This window comes from Musa acuminata, chromosome BXJ3-8 (assembly GCF_036884655.1).
Source record: "Musa acuminata AAA Group cultivar baxijiao chromosome BXJ3-8, Cavendish_Baxijiao_AAA, whole genome shotgun sequence".
NCBI classification, from domain to species: Eukaryota; Viridiplantae; Streptophyta; class Magnoliopsida; order Zingiberales; family Musaceae; genus Musa; species Musa acuminata.
The window spans coordinates 5,442,308-5,463,517 of record NC_088356.1 but is presented as its reverse complement, the minus strand read 5'-3'; the positions used below and the strand labels follow the sequence as shown (position 1 = coordinate 5,463,517).

Below are 21,210 nucleotides of genomic sequence, written 5' to 3'. Positions count from 1 at the left end.
GTTGTTGCTGCTTTTATGTGGTCGTGTACCCTCAATTAGTGTTGAGCCAGTTGATGATTAAGGCACTAACACATGTCATGCCTACCAAATTTTTTCCTTCTTCTGGTTCACCCTACATCCATGCATGCTAATCATATGTTCTCATCAGTGGTAAGTATAATCTTTTTAATGACTTGAATATTTCTCCCAATTATCTATTTATTCTAACAATCATGGAGGTACCTCATCGATATTTCTTGGGAGAACTTTTCTCTTTGATGGTAGACAAGATAGAGTAATGATGGGATATTACCATTGTTTATATACTGTTTGTATGAATCTAAAATTATGAATTGATTCTTCATGTTCAGATAAAGAAGATTCTTTCAAAAACCAAGTTCAAATTTTACTCCATACATTGATGTTCATGTTTATATTCTCAGAGAACATTAGAAACAGAAAAGAGTAATCATGATTGTCCCACAACAAAGCTGCTAACTAAAGCTTGTGACTATAGATAATAGGAAGCCACAATCCTAAAGAAATGGCCATGTAATATCTTCAGTAAATATACTTACCACATTTCAAAATCTACTGTTCAACAAAAAAAAAAGATGATCAAATATTTCAACATCCATTGCTAACTTAAAATTAACACCACCATATGGATTTTTCACACTTATTAGGAGATCCAAACAACATTGACAACAAAAGGAGATGAAGAAAAAGAGTAGAAGGCAGATTCCCAAGTATCTCAAATAACACTCACCTGAGCACCACTAGTGGGTTCATGGATGCTGTAGGTCCTACTTGGCATAACTTGAATGACACCAGGTTGCTCTGCATGATCCAATTCAGATGATTAATCAGAAAGAAACTCAAAAAGTAATTTAATCGACTATAAAACATATTTTCCAAAACTTTGAGAAGAAAAAGATAAGAAATTCAGATCGAACTCCACACATTGATCCATCAAACAGTGTAAGGGCTATAGGATGCCTTTCTCAACACATACAAAATTTGACTATGATACATTATATATATTCAGGAAATAAAAAATAAAACCCATATTTAAATCATATAAACTTGAATGAGCAACTTCCTGATAAAGTAGTAGGTATAGAACCATCAAATGAACACAAAGCTGTCATAAAAAACACATACTGCTCAAGTAAAAACAATTTATCAGCCAAAAGGGCAATGAAACTTTCACATGGGAATATTTGTCCCAAAAAGAATCAATTACTCCAAAAATCACCAGAGATAAATTTGGGTTGAATGATAATGGAGACACTACTACAATGTTACCACACCAATTTACAACTCTGAGAACCTCAGATTCTTTAAAAGCCAACAGGTCATTTTACTTGCCTATAGTTTGCACCGGTAGACATCCACAATGAACCAAAATTTTGATTATTTTTCTTAAGCTTCACCAACTAAACTAGCATGACAAGATTATAGTCCTACAAGTAGCATATAACCATATTCACCATATTAAATAAATACGGATATCTCGTATATCATTTGCCTGACACATCATACTAACCAGGTGACATCGGCAATATCAATAGGGACCCAAAAATGAAATATGGACTTCTAACTAGTAAATTATCTCACATTGGAAATAAATGGAGTCCATCAATTCAAGTCAAATTTTGTTTCTTACAAACAGATCAGAACAAATTGTGCTGATTTCTATTTCCAATATACACTTTTCCCGCTAAACTTCCACAAGAAAATGAAAGAAAAAGGAATAAAGAAGGTAGAGAGTTCTTGAACTGATGTTTGATTAATAAACCAAACAAATGATAATAATTTTCACACTTTCTAACATTTTTACAGCTACATGCAAGCTTTAGTATCCATTTACAACCATCAACAGCAGACAAGAAGGTAAAAGAGAGCCAAGTGCCACAGAGAAGTAGAAATTATGGCATTACCCTATGAAATATCAAACTTCCATACATGTAAAAGATAATTGACAGGTTTAATCAACTCCGATAATGCTGATTTTTTTCATTTTATTCTAGGTAAAGTTTGACAAAATATATCACCCAAGTGGCAACCAAGATCACCAAAAAAGAGAAACATACAGAGCATTCACATAAATTTCTCAAGACTAAGTCAACTAAACAATGTAATGCAAGGAGATTATGAAATGAACACATACAGATAAGGAACACAGTGATTTTTGGTGAGAACACAAGAAAGAATCAGAACAACCAATTCATCATAACAAGATTTATCAAGCACAGATATGGTATAAACAATCTTAAATAAGAACAAGATCTACAAAACAAAGATTCGTTGTAGGCACGATATGGCCAAACTGAAACGCTTAACCAGATGCATTTGATCACTCGATCATCTTTGTAAATCCATGGATTTGGCTGCAAGAACATCACATTAGATCCGCATCATCTAAAATATACAACAGTGGAAACAGAACCCACTCTTCAATTCCTCGACCTGTTTCGGCGTCAGCTTCGCCGCGAACCCGCTCGCCGCATGCGTGTAATGGAAGAGGATGGCACGCCTTGCTGACTCCTCACTGCATCGCGAAACAAAATCAAATCTTCACCACGAAACCGGAATCACAACCCAGGAAAAGAGGAAAAGACAGAAGAACAAAGAAACATCGGCCGATCGGAAGGGAACCGGAGCACCGACCTCCCGAGGACAGCGGCGAGGGTTCGGATGTGGAAGGCTTCGGGCTTCTCGCCCACGGGCTCGTCTACGAAGACGATGTATACGGCGGCGCCCTCCTCCGCCGTCGAGGTCGAGAGGGATGAGGAGGAAGAGAAGAGAAGCGACGCGGCGAGGAGGGCGGAGGCGATAAGAATCGACCGGAGTTGCTTCATGGCTGCCGCTTAACGCGTGTCCGTCACCTTCTTTTGTAACGGCCTTGTGGGTATAAAGAAGGAAGTGAAGGTGAATACTACATCATATTATATATATATATATATATATATATATATATATATATATATATATATATATATATAAAGTTATTACACTCGAGTTATATTCATTAATAGTATATATTAAAAAAAATTTAAATATAAAAATATTTTTTTAAAAAATTATCATAAAACTAAAAAACTTAAATTATTATAAAAAAATATTATTTTATATAAAAATCTAAATTGTATATAAAAAATATTATACTCAAGTTAACTTAAATTATATACGAATTATACTCATTCACAAAATATTCCAAGAAGTATATAAATTTCTATATAAAATTATCATAATTATCTAAAAATCATTATATTTGAGTTGCACTCTGGTACACTCTAGTTATACTTATATACATAATATATTAAATATATATTTATCCTAAATATATCATAGAACTAATAAAAAAATATAATTATAATTCTTTATTTCTTACGTTGACCTAGTAATACCCGAAATTGAATTAAGTTAAGTTCGATCACCTATTTTTTTAATAATTTTTTTTAGATTATTATAAGATAATTAATTATTAAAACTATGGTAATTCTACTTAGAATATAATTCTAATAAAATAATAATAGTTTTAAAATTTATTATAAATTTAAAATAAAAGTTATATAAAATTTAATATAATTGTAATATGTCGTAAGAATGAGTATAATTTGATTATAACTTAAGCATGGAAGGATCTTTCTAGGTTAAGAGGAGGAAGCCGACGAGGGGAATACAGTTGAAAATGAGTATAAGGTAAAAAAGAGATAGAGGAAGATGCCAGGAGAAGGTAATTAAAAAATGAGTATAAAGTAAAAAAGAGATAGAGGAAGATGCGAGGAGAAGGTAATTAATGGAGTTTAAAGGTTTATTATGTTACGTGTGTATATATATATATATATATATTCTCTGAACAAGATGAAGATATACTTATAAATTGAGGTCACAAATATAAGAGACTAAAATAATTTTTAAAATAAAAAATATTTAGGATGGCTAATAAATATATATATTTTTCATTGAATTCTTTCCACAACATAAATTAAAAAGTATTTAAATGTATATTCATAGTTCTTAATAAAATATTCTTTTACCCTTAATGCCATTAATCATTTATTCTGACTATAATATTTTTTTATGACAATATAATTTAGGTAGTGTCATCCATAAACTTCAGCAATAAGTGAACATAAAATAATTTTCCTCCAAAAATAAAATAGATGAACATGAAATATGTGTAAAATGAAATCTTAGTTTTGCATCACTTAAAATATGGGTCCAATTAATTTAATTATATACTTATTGTATTGGTAAAATACACTATAAATAATTTGTTGGTATTTTTTGTCGATAATAATAATATTATTATTATCGGTAAAACATATTTATTTATCTTTCTATCGTACCCGACAATGTATGATTGGGTTCGGATGTACATTTGGGCTCTTCGACGTATCCTATTGGATTCGGGTATAAGATGAAACCAACATGCATCCGACTCCGATAACCCACTTATCTATAGGGTTCAGGCCTTCTTCATCACCCTTCTGTCCGATTCGGCCGGTAAGAGCTCGCTGCGCAGTTTCCTTAAACCCTAAATTCATCAGGTGTCTCTCCGAGTCGATTTCTTGATTTCTTGGAGCGCAAGTCGACCTCCTCCCCCCCTTCTCTGTACTCGGTTTCGTGCTCGTAGAACCCGAGGGACTTAGGTCGCTCCTCATCTCCCTACTCGTGCCCGGAAATGGCGACCTCCGCGCTATCGAGGGCCTTGAGGCGGCCCTCGCTGCTGTACGCATCGAGATACGTAAGTTCTCACCTCCAATCTTTCCTCGAATCGTTGTGTTTCCCGCTTGCTTTACGGTGACCGGTATATCGGTCATCAATAATCCAATTAATTTCCAGTTGCGAGAGTTCTTGGGATGGTCCTCTGCGGTAGAGACCAATGAAGTCTTTCTTTGATTCGCCAGTTTCCGTTTGTGTTATTGTTTGACCGAGAAACGGCACGTTCCGCGTTAGTTATGATCAATCGAGAAAGCAAGACACTTCTAAGCTCGTCAAATGCAAAGTTGGCCTTGCCTGAGTATCATGCATTACCATATATCTGCTCTGAATTAATAACCCTGTAGGTAAAAGCTAATAATTTATCTTTACCCTTTTCAAGTTCATCTGTCATGTGTTTGTGCTTATGCCCTTTCTAATGGCTTGAAATCTGTCGATGTCCCCACCATTGTGAAATTTGATTCTCCTAATTGATCTCTGGTTTAAATGACTGGCAACGCCATTTTTTCCAAAGAACTAATGTTAATATCCAGTCTTTTCAAGTAAACGGAACAACAGGTGTCCAAAGGACAAAAGGTATGGGGCATGATGTTTCCCTTCCGTACCATCTGCACACGCTAGATACGGGCTATTTATAATTAAGATTTTCCGGAATTTTTCCTTTCCATTTGATGGTGAAGAAAATGAAATACTGATCTGCATTGCTCTGTGTGCCATGTTCAGATTCGATAGCTTGTTCCCTATTTGTACCATTATACTACCTTGTGCCGTGTCATGCTACATACTGACATGGTGAATTTCAGGCATGAGATGCAGTGCAACATAAACTTATGACTTGTATGAATAATTATGGTTTTATGAAATTACATACCACGGTACCTTTCTAAAAGTTGCCGTAATCCATAATTGGAAATTTGGCATATATAGTTGCACAAAGGAAGAAAGACAAGTCTAAGTTCTACAAATGGAAAATAGATCTTTCCTATTTTTTGTACAATTTCATATATCTGTCCTGAATTAAGAATCTAAAGCCCAACTATGTCATTCATGCCCATTTGTTGGTGAATTCGCCCGAGCAGGCTTATCTGTTACCATAGGTAAAGCTAATAAATTTTCTTTTCTGTCTAGTAATTTCTCTGAATTTTTTGTCTTTACAAGTTCATTTTGTTTTGTGTTTGTGTTTATTTCTATGTCCAATTGTCTATAATCCATGTCACTTCAGTGATTTTAGTCCATGTTATATGACTTGAATGTTCTATTTTGATTAGGAAATGAATATTAATGTTCAAGTGGTTAAAGGAAATAGGCATTCAAGTTATCGACGATTTAGTATCTTCAATGAGTTCTCAAAGCAATTGAAAGGAGAAGCTAAAAGGTAATATGACTGGTACCACTTTGATCACCATTTGTCCAAGTTACTTTACTGGTCTTACATGGTGCCATGAGGGATAGTAATTGTAGAATAAATGTACCGAGCTTCTTGGTATATGGTTGGAACATAAATACTGTTTAATTGTGAATTAGACTTGGTGTCATATATCGAATTTGAATTCATCTATTTTCCTAGTTATTTTGTAAAGATGAATATCTTCTTTTGAAGAAATGTATCTATTCTTATATATGTGCTATATATGTGCCTCTTTCTATCTCTATAACATAGAGAAGTTTCTATATTAATACTTCATTGTTGATTCATACACTTTTATGCTCTTTTTTTATTTATCTAATACCTCAATTATTGTCTTTTCTGCAACGAACTTTTCATTTTATATCTTCTGCATGCATTAGCTGGATGTTAATTACTTCTTGATTTTAATTTATTCTTTATAAGATCCCTTTTCATGGAGAAAAGAGCTTTATAAACGATGTGATGTTTTCATAACTTCTGACTTGGTGATGCAGGAAAGGTCTTTTTAGTTTGAGGTAAGGTGTTAGCTTGAGTCCAGATTCTAGACTAGTCTGATTTTGTGACAAGTTTCATTATATTTTCTTTCATTCTTTTAGTACTTCTTGATATAATTTTTTCCATCACCTTTAGTTGTTACTTTACAAAGTGTTTATTTGTCTTACCTGAATGCTCATGAATCCTATTTTAGGTATAAGTTAGTTGATTTGCTTAACAGTATATGGTAGAGAGATGATTATGGTTGGAACTTGGGAGAAGGATATTAAAAGAAAATTTTGGGGGAGTTTCACTCACTAAGTAGGTGTATGTTCTTCTTTTCCCTTAAAACAAAGCTCAAGTACAATTGAATCAACACAAATTTAACTTGCAGTTGAAATCTCAAAGAAGATTTAAAATAAATGAACATCTTTATGTTTCCTAGGTTGCATATCTGAATCCTTCACATATTGGAATACTTCCTTTCCTTGTATCTTCAGTAGCCAGATTTATTGTCAATCCGAATACTGCTGTGTTGACAACCAGTGAGATCCTATTTTGGGTAAGTGATAACTGCCCGATACTTAATTCTAAGTAGGGTTCTTAAAGAAACTACATGCCTGTCTGTTTTAAAGCTCAAGTAATAAATCCTTTTGGGATATAGCTGGCTACTCTTTCCTACTACAACTGTGACCGTCAACCAACTAATAAAAGGATTCTTAAATTGCATGTATATCGTGCTCAAAACTATTACAAAATTGGACAGAAACAGATGTAATTCCAAAGCTGGATTATCTTGAACTGACATAAACTATAGTTCATTAGCTGCCTGTCTTCAAGTTGAAGAAAAAGGAGCCAAGATGCAGAAAAAAGGTTTGCCGGCTTGCTGATAATAGTCAATTTGCTTATTATGTCTACTTAGTTGGCAGTGTGATGGTGTAGGTTTTGGCATCCTTACAGCTCATACTAGATTTCAACTATTTTTGGTCCTTTTTTGTCTTATTAATTTTTGATAGACTATGTATATGCTTAGTACATAAATATTTTGATGCCTCGTATCTTGTTATGAACAAATCTTTATACACAAGAAATTAGATGGAACTCTTTAGACGCCTCATTTTTTTCAATGAGGACATCGGAGATATATTTGATTGAATTTTTTTATTGAAGTTTTTGAACTGCTGAAATTAGTACATCGAGCAATTCTCATCACTTCCCATCGATCATATTCAATTTATCAGGGTTGCTATTGTGATTTTTCTTTGTTTTTCCAAGGAGTTTTCCCTTACCCCAGTTAGTCTTTATATTGTATTGGAATTTCTAGGGGTTTTCTAGAACAAGCATTCACGTATTGAGATATTCTGCATGTACCAGCAAAGACATTTCATGCTGACACGTTGTCAAGACTCGATACAGATTGGGACATTTTGACACCATGTCAGGGTTACACTAACTTACATACTTTGTTATTCCAAATTGACCATACTACGTAGAAATCGAGCAGATTTTGTTTACTGGCCAATATAACGCCACAAATTTATACTTCTAGCACATGTTTTGTAAAGTCTAGTGCTTCAGACATTGTTGAAGAGCAAAGGGTAATTGCCACACTGCCAATTCCTTCCAATGTCTCCCACCGGAAAGTAAGTGGGATCAAGGAAAACACCTATGTTGCTACAACCTGCAGGTAGTTCTTTTGGCTTGATTTCAGGACATTTTGTGTTTTTATCTGGATTTTAAAATTCTGGAGGTATGCCAGTCCTTGCCAACTACCAAACATGCCACATTAAATGACTCAACATGAGCCATTCTTGCAGCCAGCTTGCAATTTTTGTGCCGTTTCTCTCTCCCTATGTATAATGGGAGACACATTGAGTTTCTATGTTGACATGTTTTTTAACATGTTATCCAATTGGGACAACTAGAAAAGCATTCCTTAGTATAACTCTTATGTTTGCTATCAATTCATTATATGAGTTGTTATGTTCAACTTATCTGAATAAATCAATGTGTTATGCATATTTCAACGAACACATGATGGTCCTATTTTTATCCTTTGTCATGTAGAAGCTTGTTATTTAGAAGTTTAAACCTATTATGTGCTTACTCTAAGTTGTACTTCTTGGTGTTGATGACAGTAATACAGAATTCCAACAATCAATGAAGGACCTAAATGAGAAAATTGGAGTGGTAAAGGAAGATATCAAAGTAAGGTAATTTTGCAGGAAGAGCTCTAATTTATCTGTTGTCATTTTTACTACTCTAGTTGTATGTTAAGATGTAACCTTGTATATCAAGGACCACAGCTGTTTTTAAGGTGCTGATTAGAAGATATCCTTTCTAATGCAGAACACAGAAAACCACAGAGAAGTTATATAGGACAGTTGATGATGTTTGGACAGAAGCTGAAACAGTATCAAAGAAGGTTGGTTGCAGTGTTATCTAACATCATTTTGCTACTATCTTATGCACTCACTGTCTCTACATGTATAGTTTGTAAATTTGAAATGTTATATAATATTATTGATAGCTGTTGCAAATTCGCTCCAGGATTATAGGAGACAGTGCCTGTCGATTTTTTGTTCTTTTCATGTCTTCTATATACATCTCTGACATATTTTTCTCATCATATATATGATACTAATTTTTAAGGCATGTGGCTAAAAGTTGTACCTGCAGTTGCCTGGAATAGGAGTTGACTTGAGGTAGAGTGGTGGATTTCTGACCCTTATAAGCATGGTGTACCTTTCTGCACCCTTCTCTTTTGACACAAACGTATCTACTGGAACCCAAATTGAAGTGCCTTCTGTAACGATGAAGTCTTCAAAATCAATCATTTTTGTCACCAATTCATTTATTGATATTAGATATCTTGGGCTTCTAGATGCTAGTCATTTGTGGTGATTCATTGCGTGCTTTTTTTTTGTTGATCATACTGATTTTTTATTTGCACTATTTTCTGTTTGGTCTCTTGCAGAGATGTTCTTTTTTTTTTTCGCACAAGTGCTGCACTAATTCGGTTTCATCCAACACCACATTGCTTCTCTTTAAGATTCTGATTAAGACATAACAGAACTTGTAAAAAACGAATCTTATGGCTTTGTGCTACAAGCTTTGGTCTGTGGTGATATCCTGTGTTTGAACATCATTATTCTAATCTTGTCATATGCTCTTCATTGTTATTCATATTTTGAAGTATTTATTTTATTCTATATTTACAGGTCTCTGAAAATGTGAGAGAGCAGTTATCAGCTGCTAAAGAAGAGGTAATTGTATTCGTTTCCTATACTTTAATTTCATTAATGTCTAGAAATAAATGCCTATGCAACATGCCATATGCTTTGGGTGCAGTAACAATAGAAATATCTTTTTGTAAATTTTGGATAAAATAAAATATTAATGAAAAAAATGTAGGTAATGACTAATAACTGAAAATTTTGTGAAATCAGTCAACTTTTATATATAACATTAGTACAATCTTGTTCCAACTAATGGCTTGGTTTTTTAAAATTAATTAATAAAATTTTAATAATAGGAAAAATCATGATTAATATCTATAACTGATGCTCAATGATCTAAGTCAGGTTTATACAAGTGTCATAGAATTTAGTTTTCTGCTAGCTTAATTGTTTATTCTCTGCTGTTCTCTTGTTTTAGGTCAAAGACACGCTCGGACTTGGAAAGCAGGAGCCGTCTACATCGTCCAATTCATCAAGCACTTCCAGTCCAAATGATGGAAGCACACCAACATCAGAAGCAGAGAAATTTCAAAATTTTAAAGCTAACAGTAACGAAGAATCATCTGGAGAAACAGAAACACTGTTTGGCAAGTTCAAGTCCACAGTTTCATCAACTTCTCCTACAGTCTCCCAAGCATTTCGGAAATTGACGGAAGCAAAGATCACAAACTTAGCTAGGAAAGGATATGAAATAGTAAAAGATGAGCTGAGCTCTAACCAAACCAGGAAAAAGCGCATGCAGTATGCTTCTGCTTCTGTTTCATCTGAACCAAGAAGCACAAGAACTGATATAGTTGTTGTTCCTACAAAAAAATCAATTTTAGGTGAGAAATGGGAGGCATTTAAGAAGAAGGTAAATAGAGGGACATGTTTGAGAAATTTTCCTTTTATTTATTGGTGATCATCTGTTTTTAAAAAGCTACATTTATCAATATCAATTACTGAAAATCCATTGGTCTTTTCAGATGCATGACCATCCTATTTTTAAGCACGTTAGTGGCTACAGCCAACCAGTTGTAACAATGGGACAAGAGGTAGGTCTTTTTTATGCCCCTCCACTAAGATTGTTCTATGAACTTTTGGCCTTCCAGTGAACTCTAAAATTGTTACAATATTCAGAATGATTATTTTATGCTGACAGTTAGCGGAGGACATGCGAGAGAGGTGGGAGACAAGCGACAGTCCTGTTGTTCACAAGATTCAAGAGTACTTCATCTATTTTTCCCCTCTTCAGAAGTTTTTATATTATTTCCTACTTCAATACTATATTATTCATTGTTGCAAAAACTATTGGTTGGATCAGTAGATTTTTTATTACGAACAGATTTTAATGCAATTGGTCTAGTTACTTTTTTACCTTTACTTCATTAGTATCTAAGGAGCTACTGGACACTGAACATTTACCACTATAGCTGCTTCGCTTATTGAATGTTCAGTTTACTTTCCTTGATATGCAGTCAATTAGTAAATGAACTACTTTTATGTGATTTTTGCAGGCTTGTATTCTAGCTCATTGACATGGTCTAGGTGACTATTGACTCCTTTGTTGTATACAATTTAAATAGGTTTCCTGAGTCTGGAGCATGGAACAACAGGAGATACTTTTATATTATGAAAATAAGACCTATAATTTGCACAAGCCCTGTTTACATTGAAAAATGCAAAAATCTGGAGCTTTTAAGTTGACAAGTTGTGTTGTATGCTACCAGTGCATTTGGGGACCTCATGTGGTGAACTCATGTTTTCTCCTTAGTTTATATGGAAGTTCTTAAAGCTCTTTAATTATGTCCATGTGAAACTCATGAATTTTTGGCCATGTTTCTGCTTCGGCTAGGCTCTCACCTCTGTTTTGTTATCTATACTGGGTTCTTCAGGACTTCCTTAGATGCCCATCAATCCTGCTATTCACTAAATCTGGCTTTGTTCAGAAGCTTTGATAATTTATGCTGTTAGGGTGTTGTCAGGTTAAAGTCCAACCCAAGCCTGGTTTCAACAATTCAACCAAATGCAAATCTGAATATGTCAATAATTAGATTCGGGTTGTATATTGGTCTTTATGGATAATATTGGTTGCCAGTTGTGGATTCATATCCAGTAACTTAGTGGACTTAGTTTGGGGGATACATTCTCATGTTGTAGGGTCGAATTTAGATTAAGTGGGTTATCAGGGTCTGCTAACACCCCCTACCCACAGGATGTCAGATTTGCAATATAGGAAATACTGTTTTGTTTATATTTCTAGCTGCATTTTGTTGTTTATAAAATTCTATGGATTCACATTATTCATTGGTTTAATTATTTGTTTCAGTTTGAATGAAACTGTTTTTGGAGAAACTGCAACTGCTCTGTCTTTCAAGGAAATTCGACGCCGAGATCCGTAAGAGCATACTTATTATGATTTACCAGTGGTCTTTTTTATTGTAATCAATACTCTGATTTTTATGGAATTTGTATGGCAAAGATCTTTTTCGCTGCCAGACTTTGTTGCTGAAGTTCAAGAAATGATCAGGCCTGTTCTGACTGCTTATTTCAAGGCAATTTTCTTCAACTTATAGGAAGCATTTTATATTTTCAAAAGAAAGTGGATGATAATCTTTTATGTTCTCATTGACTCTGGTTTATTTTGTGACATCCCCATCAACTTGTTGATGCATGTGATCTTGTTCTTTTAAATCAAAATTCTATCAACAATTTGTTGTGATCTGCAGTGTGATGTTGAAACTTTGAAGAAGTATTGCAGTCCTGAAGTGATTGAACGATGTAAGGGAGAGCGAATGGCTTATGAGAGTCAAGCCATGTTTTTCGATAACAAGGTATAACAGTGGAGTTGATATCTCTGTTTGTTGCATCATAGTGTAGATGCTCCTTGCATTCTGAGCCTCCTAGTGGAATAGACCTTACACAAAAGAAGTGAGAAACTGTATGAATCTGATGACATGTTCCATGAAAGAAGTGATGTAGGCAATTGTACATATCTGGAACACATACTTGGTGTTGGCATGGCAGTGCAACAATTAAACAGCACTCACAGGCTACAAAGACCATGTCGACACAGGGCACTTAATTCATAATTGCATCTCTAGAGATTCTGCTTGGGGTTGAATAGAATTAATTATGGTTCTTTGATTTAAGCAAAGATTTCTTTGAAGTTTCCTTTTATCTTGTCATGACAGCTTTCTGCATATGCTATATTGCAAGATTTTCGAACTTGTCTTTATCATAAATCAAAATTTTTGTTGATTTTACCAATGTTTTCCTGTTGGCACATAGAATAACATGCTCTTTTGTTTTTCTTTGGTGCTGCAGATTCTCCACATTTCTGAGGTTGATGTTCGGGAAACTAAAATGATGGGTTCCTCTCCTATAATTATAGTAGCTGTAAGAACTTCAACCAAGTACCTTTATCTATGTTATTGGAAGAACGCATGGCAACAGATAATGGTTAATCTTGAAGCTAATGGGCATTTTTTTTCAATTTTCTATAGTTTCAAACACAGCAGATCTACTGTGTGCGTGATAGAGAAGGCTCAATAACAGCTGGTGGAAAGGTGAAATTTTTCATCATCACCCTGGGTTTACTGTGAGATGTAGCACATTAGAATTCTTTCATGGATTTTAACTACCAGCTTATTTCCTTAATGATGGAATTTGATGTACATTTAAACTCTCTAAAAAGATAAAACATACAGCTCATTTTGGTAAGGTTAGTACATGCATAAAATGAGGAAGTTCCACTCTTTACGTTGCAAATAATTCTCTCTCTTGTCTATAGGACACAATCCAGACTGTATATTATGCATGGGCTATGCAGCAAATGGATGCCGAGGAGCTTGGAGAAGGAGCATACTACCCACAATGGAGGTTACGAGAAATGCAGCAACTGGGGGTTCAATCACTTATCTAGGATTGACCACCGTCGTACCATGGTCCCAAGGTGTTTTCTCGGGCGTTGGCTGCTTCAAGAGAATCTATGACCATTTCAGTTTAACCAATCTCTTAGGAGAAGGTGCCATTTTTCCGTATACAGATGAAGCGAACCTCTGAAAAAATCACCTTAAAATAATTGTTTTCTTCATCATGGTGGGTTGTTTTGAGGAGGAAGGCTATTCTTTTTCTTTGTAATATGATCAGCAAAATTTGATACCCAGAGGGTTCATAGTGGTGTATAATGTACTAGTAAAATTGAGCTGCTGATTCCAATTTTGTTTTCACGTTACACTACTATCATAAAGCACTCATGTCTTTTATTTTTTTTTTCCACTTTTTTGTCATATGGCGGCCTTTTTTCCTATTACCCAGCCCTGTCAGTAATTAGTGGAGTGAAACATTGAGATGTAATCATGGTTGTAAGACAACATTTTACTTCAAAATAATATCATATGAAGATTCTCTTCTAAACCTGTGATGTTGGTGATGTTTGAACATTGATTACTGCCTCCATTCGATCAAGTGAAGGAAGATGAGTTCTCAAAGCCTTCATGTCAGATGCTACGTGTAATTTCAGTTGTCCTTGAGGTAGAATCAGTAGCAGACTAATGGTTTCATGCTTGAAACAAGGAAGCCACATGAACAGGCAATTTTTGTGCATCATGATTGAAATGGAAGCTGCTTGACGAACTCAAGCAGCAAATTCTGAATACTTGAATTGGTGTTATGCAATGGCACCAGAAAAATAGGAATCAGAATGATCAGCCACAGCAAGAGAACGGTAATACCCTCCACGGCAGGAAACCTGTTACCGCAATCCTCAATCTGCTGTACTGCGTGCCCGAGTGAGCATATTCAAAAGTCGTGCAGTGATTTGATTGCAGCTTTAGGATTCGTGCAAGGTCAACTGTATCTCACCAATAAACGAGGTTGATTGCTCTCTCTCTCTCTCTCTCTCTCGCCTCGCCCCCCGACTTACCTGAAGACCGCAGTCGCGGCTGAGAGGCTGTTGTTGTTCTCCGTCATCGACGTGTTGTTGGTGTTAGAAGACAGATGGCGTCGAGGCAGATGGAGGTGATCCAGAGGAAGCTGGAGATGCTCAATTACCCTCGATCCAACGCCCCCGCTCAATCCCTCCTCTTCGCCGGGGTCGAGCGATACGCCCTCCTCGAATGGCTCTTCTTCAGGTATCCAACGTACCTTCTTTCGCTCGCCTTCCTCTTCGGTTCCACCACCCCATTTCCAAAACTCTTTCTTTTCTTTCTTTTTGTGAAAGATTTGTTCACTACTTTTGCTTCTTGAATCTGAATCCCGACTTTGATCCGTGTTCTTTCTTGATCTTACAAGTCTTGGAGGATTAAAGCTCAAATATTGATGGATCTTGGCATAATTCGTTCTTGATTTTCTTCCTCGTCTCTTGGACATTGGTTCGAGGTTTCGAAATGAAGATTGGTTTTTAGAAATTGCTCTTCTTACGATACTGACTTGTAATTGTGACCTAAAGTGTAAAATGTTATTGATCTTGATGTAACTTCCATTGTTTCGGTTAGATATCTTGCTTCTTTCTTACTTCTTTGTCCCAAAATATCTCTTTTTTCCTTCAAGTTTCTTTTTTCTTGAACCCTAGTTACATTGACGCCATTAAATCCGAGGCTTTGTTTCCTGGTAGGCTTTTAGGTGATAGGTCGCCGTTCACTCAACAGAACTGGCAAGGAGATAGCATGGATCGGGATGAGGAAAATACTCGAATTCAACGTGAGTATTACTATTCTATTACGAGATGATGACTTATTATTTTTAACGACTTCAAATTCCCCCAGTCATTCCTAGACTGCTTGCTCTTAACCATGTGCAATAGTGTCGCTTGGCCATGTATGGCCATGAAAAGCATTACTTCAAATTTGCACCAATTTTGAAAACGAATTTTTACAGAATACTTTCTTGGATCTGAAAAATATTTGTTTCAGTTTCTTGTGTCCAAATCCATGCAACGCTGCTTTAGGCTAGAGATGAAAGCATGTAAGGATTGTTTAGCAGCTTCAGCACAATGAGGTAGTTGATGACAAAGATAGGCACTGGAGTGTGTACAGAAACAATATTCTTACAATACGTTGACTGCTTTACAGCTTAAAGGTTATAGTAGGCTTAAGTTTAACTCTTGTGCTATCCTGCCAGTGCTTTTGCTGACAAATATGATATTTTCATATGATAATACTATTACATGGGACACATTATTTTTCAATTGCAGATAATGTGGTTGTCTAAATGTCTTTTATGTCTATTCTTTGCACGTGCATGATCATGCAATTTATTCTGTTAAAGATTCATTTTAATAAGAAAATGTTTTCACTATTTTCAGACTTGGCTGAGATAGCAAGCTTCTTGGGCATTACATCTTCAGTTGACACTGAAGCAATCCAAGTGAGTGATTTGATTGTTTAAAATTTAAAGTCCTTTTGCATAACATTAGCTGCATGAGACTGAAATGTACCATTAAGTATTTTTATCATTTTTATGTTCCTCTTTTTGTTTTCTATGTAAATAGAAGTCTGATATCTTGTGCTGGCAGAGCTTTTGTATGACAATAGCCGCACTAGTATTATACTACACCTCTTGTGATGACAAGTTTATTGATGTTTCACAATGAATGCTTCTCAAGTGATAGTTTTTCCCCAAACTGACAATGGTGAACAAATAGAGTATACTAGACTTGTTTCAACTTTCAAGATTATTTTTATGTTCAGTAAATACAGTTTTACCATGCAAAATTTGTATTCCTTTCGAGGGGATCTCTGAAAACCTTTTAATCTTTCTAAGATGGTTCTCCTTGTGAGGGAATTGTGTCATTCTGTGTGAACCATGGTATATTCCTGAAAGTGACTTCAGATTATATGCTGGATGAGGATCAGGTCTTGTCACCATTATGAGGTAGAAGTTTCTTATATCAGTTGGATGTTGAGATGTTCTTTTACTTTTGTAGTACATATATTATCAAACTTGTTGAAAAAAGATACAGAACTGAAACATAAAAGATCAATGATTGTACAAGAGACAACAATGTGAAAGATGATGTATATAATTTATTTAAATATAACAATGATGTAATTATTAAAAAAATTAATCATATTATATAAAGATATTATTATGGCAGATAGCAATTACATGTCATACAAAAAATCACAAGACTTGTCTGCTTTTAACTTGGAGGATAGAGACAAGGCCCACTGTGATCATGATGTTTTTCTAGTTATTGTACAGGTAAGTGTTGGTAGTGCAAAGCCATATAAGATAAAACGGTATCTAATGAAAGTGCTCATTGGTCTCGAATATGATGGAATATCCATCCTTTGTGATAGCATTTTTTATTTCCTTGAAAGGTAAGAACTACCCTGTTCTCCCCTTTACTCTCATTAGCAATGTATGACAAACATTAATAGTGGTGGTGGACAGCAATTTGAGAAGTTACATCGAGTGATGATGGTAGAGACTACAAACCTCAAAAAAAAAAAAAAATTCATTTTTCCTCCTCTGCTGCCCTCTTCTCCCCCCTCTCCTACTATAATTGCCACCTATTGCAGCTGCCAAACTCTTTTTTTGTTTTCCCTCCTCCTCCTCCTCCTCCTCCTCCTCCTTTCAAGATTGTCTGATCAGTTAGAATTTGACCGTAATTGGCCAACTCCTAGCACGTTCCATCAATTCTGGCATTTTCTACTGATTTGTATGAGAAATCTATTGAAACTGGATCAACCTTTGATGATATGAATATGGATTGGGTGCATACTATATGGGGAATTTTCCGATACCACGAACTATGATAAAATGGCATTTGGCTCCAAACAATTTTCTTGTGTGATTGACAGTCAACTAGGAAGAAGACTTCTGTTGTGGTTTTGCCAGAAAACCAGATCAAAAAGATATCTGAAGGAGGTGGTTTTAACTTGGGTGATTTTAGTTGCTCTTTCAGGTTTCTAATCAAAGACTAATTTTAGTCATACTTGAGTTGTTGATTTTTTCTGGTTTCAGGGAAAAGGTAGCTATGAGGAACGTGTTGAATTGCTCCATTTATTCGTAGATCTTGTTGAAGCAAGCCAATATGCTGATAATCCAGAATGGAGGTCAGGATTTTATGATGATATTCAAAAGCCTTATTCTTTACATTGGTGCAAATAATGTATTCTAGCTCTTCAAGCAATATAAAACATAGCATGCAAATACTATTTGATATTACCTATATATTCTAAATTCTAAACCCGAATGTACTTTCTTTTTGGCAGTGTCGATGAGCAATTAGCAAAAGATGTGCAGTTGGTAGATTCAATTGCAGAAAGACAAGCTCAAATATTCTCAGAAGAGTTGAAACTTTTTCCAGCAGATGTGCAGATTCAGTCTGTTTACCCCTTGTGAGTATTATAAAAGATTTTGATCCATCCAAATCCAAAATACTGGAGTAGATATATTGTCATTAGACTCACTACCATATTAATAAGAAAGCTAAGAAAAATAAAAATGATGTGCTTTGAGCATATCCTGTATTTATTTCATTTTGGTTGGGATTTGGACACATGTCCCTTACATTCATTGTCAAGCATCTGTGGTTCGTCCATGCTGAAACCAAGTGAAATTGGATAATTACCAAACTTTCTGTAAGGATTTAAATAATAGACTGACTCTTGATATGAGAACTTTTCGCTTTTGTTTCACCTTGTGTAATTCATTGTCATTGCTCCAGTATGTGTTAGTTTTATCTCGGTGATTTTATTACATAACCGAAATGGTTTGCCGCTCAGGAAGCACTTGCATTGTTTCAAATATCCAATTTTATCCAGATAATAGAAATCAATTTTCTTGGTTAACTTGGTCAATATTTGTCTTTCAAATATTGGACCGTTGAACATATGCCTGCTGAGCAAATTACAGATAGCAGCTTTTACTTGCATGCAGTTATCTGGAAAGAGATGATAGTTTCAGTTCTTTGTGTATTGGTTAGCAATATCATATGTTTCTTCTCTCTCTTGCCTGTCTGGGTTCCTAAATTAAATAGCTTATAAATGTGCTGATTTTTCTATTTCTTTTTTTCCTTCTTGAACCTTGTACATGTGAAAAAGAATGCCTGATACTTGTGTGACACTAATTTTTCTGTAGTCCTAGCATTCTTATAAAGCACATTCATTCTGCAGGCCAGATATATCTGAACTGGAGCTAAAGCTCTCTGAGCATTCAAAGAAACTGACAAATTTGCAACAGATGGTCCAGGAGTTAGCATCTAAGGTATTTTTAAAGCAGATAGCATTATGAGCTTGCTTATTTTTTGCACGAACATACATTACAGGGAAATGTGCATTGCTGTGAGAAGAATCAATCAGTTAGAGACATTCTGAAATGACAAGGCAAACTCTGACATTCATATATTTGAAATTGATGCACCTGAGCTTCCTGCAAACTCGGGTTTCTGAGCATATTCCAAATGAGTTTGCAATTGATTCTTAAGGATGGTTTATGAATGAAGCATCAGATAATTGATTTTTTGACCATGGATATGTGCTTTTCTTGGTGAAACCTAAATTTGTTTGTGTTATTTGTCTCTTAGCTTTTTCTTGTTTACTAAAATTGGTTTCCATAAATTTTATACAGTATGATTACAATCCTAATGAAGACTATACAGAGGTAGAGTTAAAGCTGAGGTCACATTTGGAGTCTTTCCTCGAAACTGTGAAGTATTTCAATTTAATTTATACGAAGGTAACACTGAGCCTTCTGAAATATTTTCTCTTGAAGATTTGCTATTTGGTTTGTTGTCTTCTTGGTTTCAAACTTTCAAGAATGTCCAGCTCTAAGGGAAAAAATTGATCTGAAGTATATTGAAAGCAACATTTTTGTCTTTGATAGTTTAGCTCACCATGGAAAACTTGTTGACACTGAGACCCATGTGTCTTGGTTTCTTTATGTAAACAATACAGGAAATCCGTCCTTGGACCCACATGATGGAGGTGCCACAATTGCATGGGTTTGGCCCTGCTGCTAACCGTCTGTTAGAGGCTTATAATACGCTTCTGAAGGTATATTTAGAATTTTCTACTTTTAGCCCACCGAAGGTTAAAATTCAATAGTTGAACCATCTAATGGTCAATTTCATGAAAAACGTTTCTCTTTTTCATTTATTCTCATTTAAGGTTCATTCTTTTTCACTAAAGATCCCCCTTATACACTTTTTGGCTTTTGTTTCAAACATCTCATAGAGACTACACAACGTGTGTGATGTAAGGCAAAAGGTTTGTACAGGATACAGTGATCCTTAAGCTAAACAAAGCACAAAAAAGGGTATTTTGATAGGGGGAAAAAGAACAATGCTAACTAAAATGATATTGTTATGACACCATATGTTCGGACAAGTATGATGGTCCCTACACTGATTTTGAATGTACTTTTTTCAACTTTTTTTTCGAACTTCTTTTTTCAACTTTCTAGAATTCAAAGATATACCAAACTTAATAGGTTCACCTGGATTAAATCTAGTTTATATAAGTATATGCGATAAAGCAACTTTGATATACAGTTTTACTCTTCTATTCTTCTTTTCTAGTATCGGTAGTGGTGGATCATAACAAAACATAGTTGGACTGCCATACAATCAATCAAGCACTAGAATGAAGTCGACATCTGAATATGCTCGCCCTTGCCGATTTCTAGAAAATAGTTCCTGTACTAAGATATCTTTATATTGTCATTTATTTAGCATGACTGATGAGGAATTGATATATTTGACAAGTTAGAAAATTCAGGTCTTCCATAAGAACAGTTCTGTTACATAGTTCCTTACTGATTGACTTTGGCATATGCAGTTTTTGGGAAACTTGCGAAGCGTACGAGATTCATATGCAGCTATGTCTGTTGGATCACTATCGACGACAACCGATGAGCCATCCTCTATCACGAAAATAATTCTGGATTGTGAATCTGCTCTGACATTTCTAAACCGCAGCCTCTCCATCCTTTCTACTTCTGTGGCTAGGGAGCAAGGAAAGACCCCATGAGTTTGTAAACAGTTAGTATGTACAGATGTCACGGCAAATCCAATTTTCTTTCCCTGCAACTGCGTGTGTTCTTTCATGTTGAGAGAAATGCCAGCGAAAATTAGTGACATGGGAACAACATGAGTTCAGTCTTCTTGACTTTGCCAAAACCTCAGACTCCATATGTTAGCAGTGGAAATATATAGCATGGTATGTTAGTTATGTGATCTGATGAATTTTCACTCTTTCGTTAAGAGCATAAAATTAATGACAGTGTTGCTTCACCATGTTTATAGCTCGATGCTCATCAGATCAATCACCTGCTGCATCTTTTTCCATCACATGATGCTTTTCTGAATTGAAGTTTCAATAATCTTTTTAGAAGTGTAAGTTTGCCAAATTTTCACTTGCCATGAAAGCCGCTCCGATCTCATCCGCCACT

The 21,210-nt window shown here is 35.1% G+C and overlaps 3 protein-coding genes across 5 annotated transcripts; 2 read left to right on the top strand and 1 right to left on the bottom strand.

Moving 5' to 3' along the window:
• Positions 1-453: 453 nt before the first annotated feature.
• LOC135644822 (subtilisin-like protease SBT3.1) lies at positions 454-2,901 on the bottom strand. Its single transcript, XM_065162743.1, has 3 exons — positions 2,653-2,901; positions 2,436-2,533; positions 454-819 (listed from the first exon to the last, which is right to left on the bottom strand). Exons 1-3 carry the CDS (start codon positions 2,841-2,843, stop codon positions 734-736), a joined length of 375 nt encoding a protein of 124 aa, XP_065018815.1. The 5' UTR covers positions 2,844-2,901; the 3' UTR covers positions 454-733.
• A 1,569-nt stretch (positions 2,902-4,470) lies between these two features.
• Positions 4,471-14,042, top strand: LOC135646245 (mitochondrial import inner membrane translocase subunit TIM44-2-like). Of its 3 annotated transcripts, XM_065165584.1 has the most exons (14): positions 4,471-4,735; positions 5,979-6,085; positions 8,731-8,805; positions 8,942-9,017; positions 9,814-9,858; positions 10,250-10,684; positions 10,797-10,865; positions 10,973-11,037; positions 12,140-12,208; positions 12,293-12,365; positions 12,540-12,644; positions 13,138-13,209; positions 13,317-13,379; positions 13,604-14,042. In XM_065165584.1, the coding sequence occupies exons 1-14, from the start codon at positions 4,673-4,675 to the stop codon at positions 13,733-13,735; spliced, it is 1,449 nt and encodes a 482-aa protein (XP_065021656.1). In that variant the 5' UTR covers positions 4,471-4,672; the 3' UTR covers positions 13,736-14,042. The 3 variants fall into 3 exon arrangements, with proteins under 3 accessions (XP_065021656.1, XP_065021657.1, XP_065021658.1); XM_065165585.1 differs by lacking the exon at positions 5,979-6,085; XM_065165586.1 differs by lacking the exons at positions 4,471-4,735; positions 5,979-6,085 and adding an exon at positions 6,121-8,279.
• A 663-nt stretch (positions 14,043-14,705) lies between these two features.
• LOC103993545 (AUGMIN subunit 7) lies at positions 14,706-20,990 on the top strand. The gene is made up of 9 exons (XM_009413643.3): positions 14,706-14,945; positions 15,428-15,513; positions 16,118-16,179; positions 17,782-17,873; positions 18,033-18,158; positions 18,936-19,026; positions 19,390-19,497; positions 19,716-19,814; positions 20,598-20,990. The coding sequence occupies exons 1-9, from the start codon at positions 14,812-14,814 to the stop codon at positions 20,787-20,789; spliced, it is 990 nt and encodes a 329-aa protein (XP_009411918.1). The 5' UTR covers positions 14,706-14,811; the 3' UTR covers positions 20,790-20,990.
• Positions 20,991-21,210: the final 220 nt, after the last annotated feature.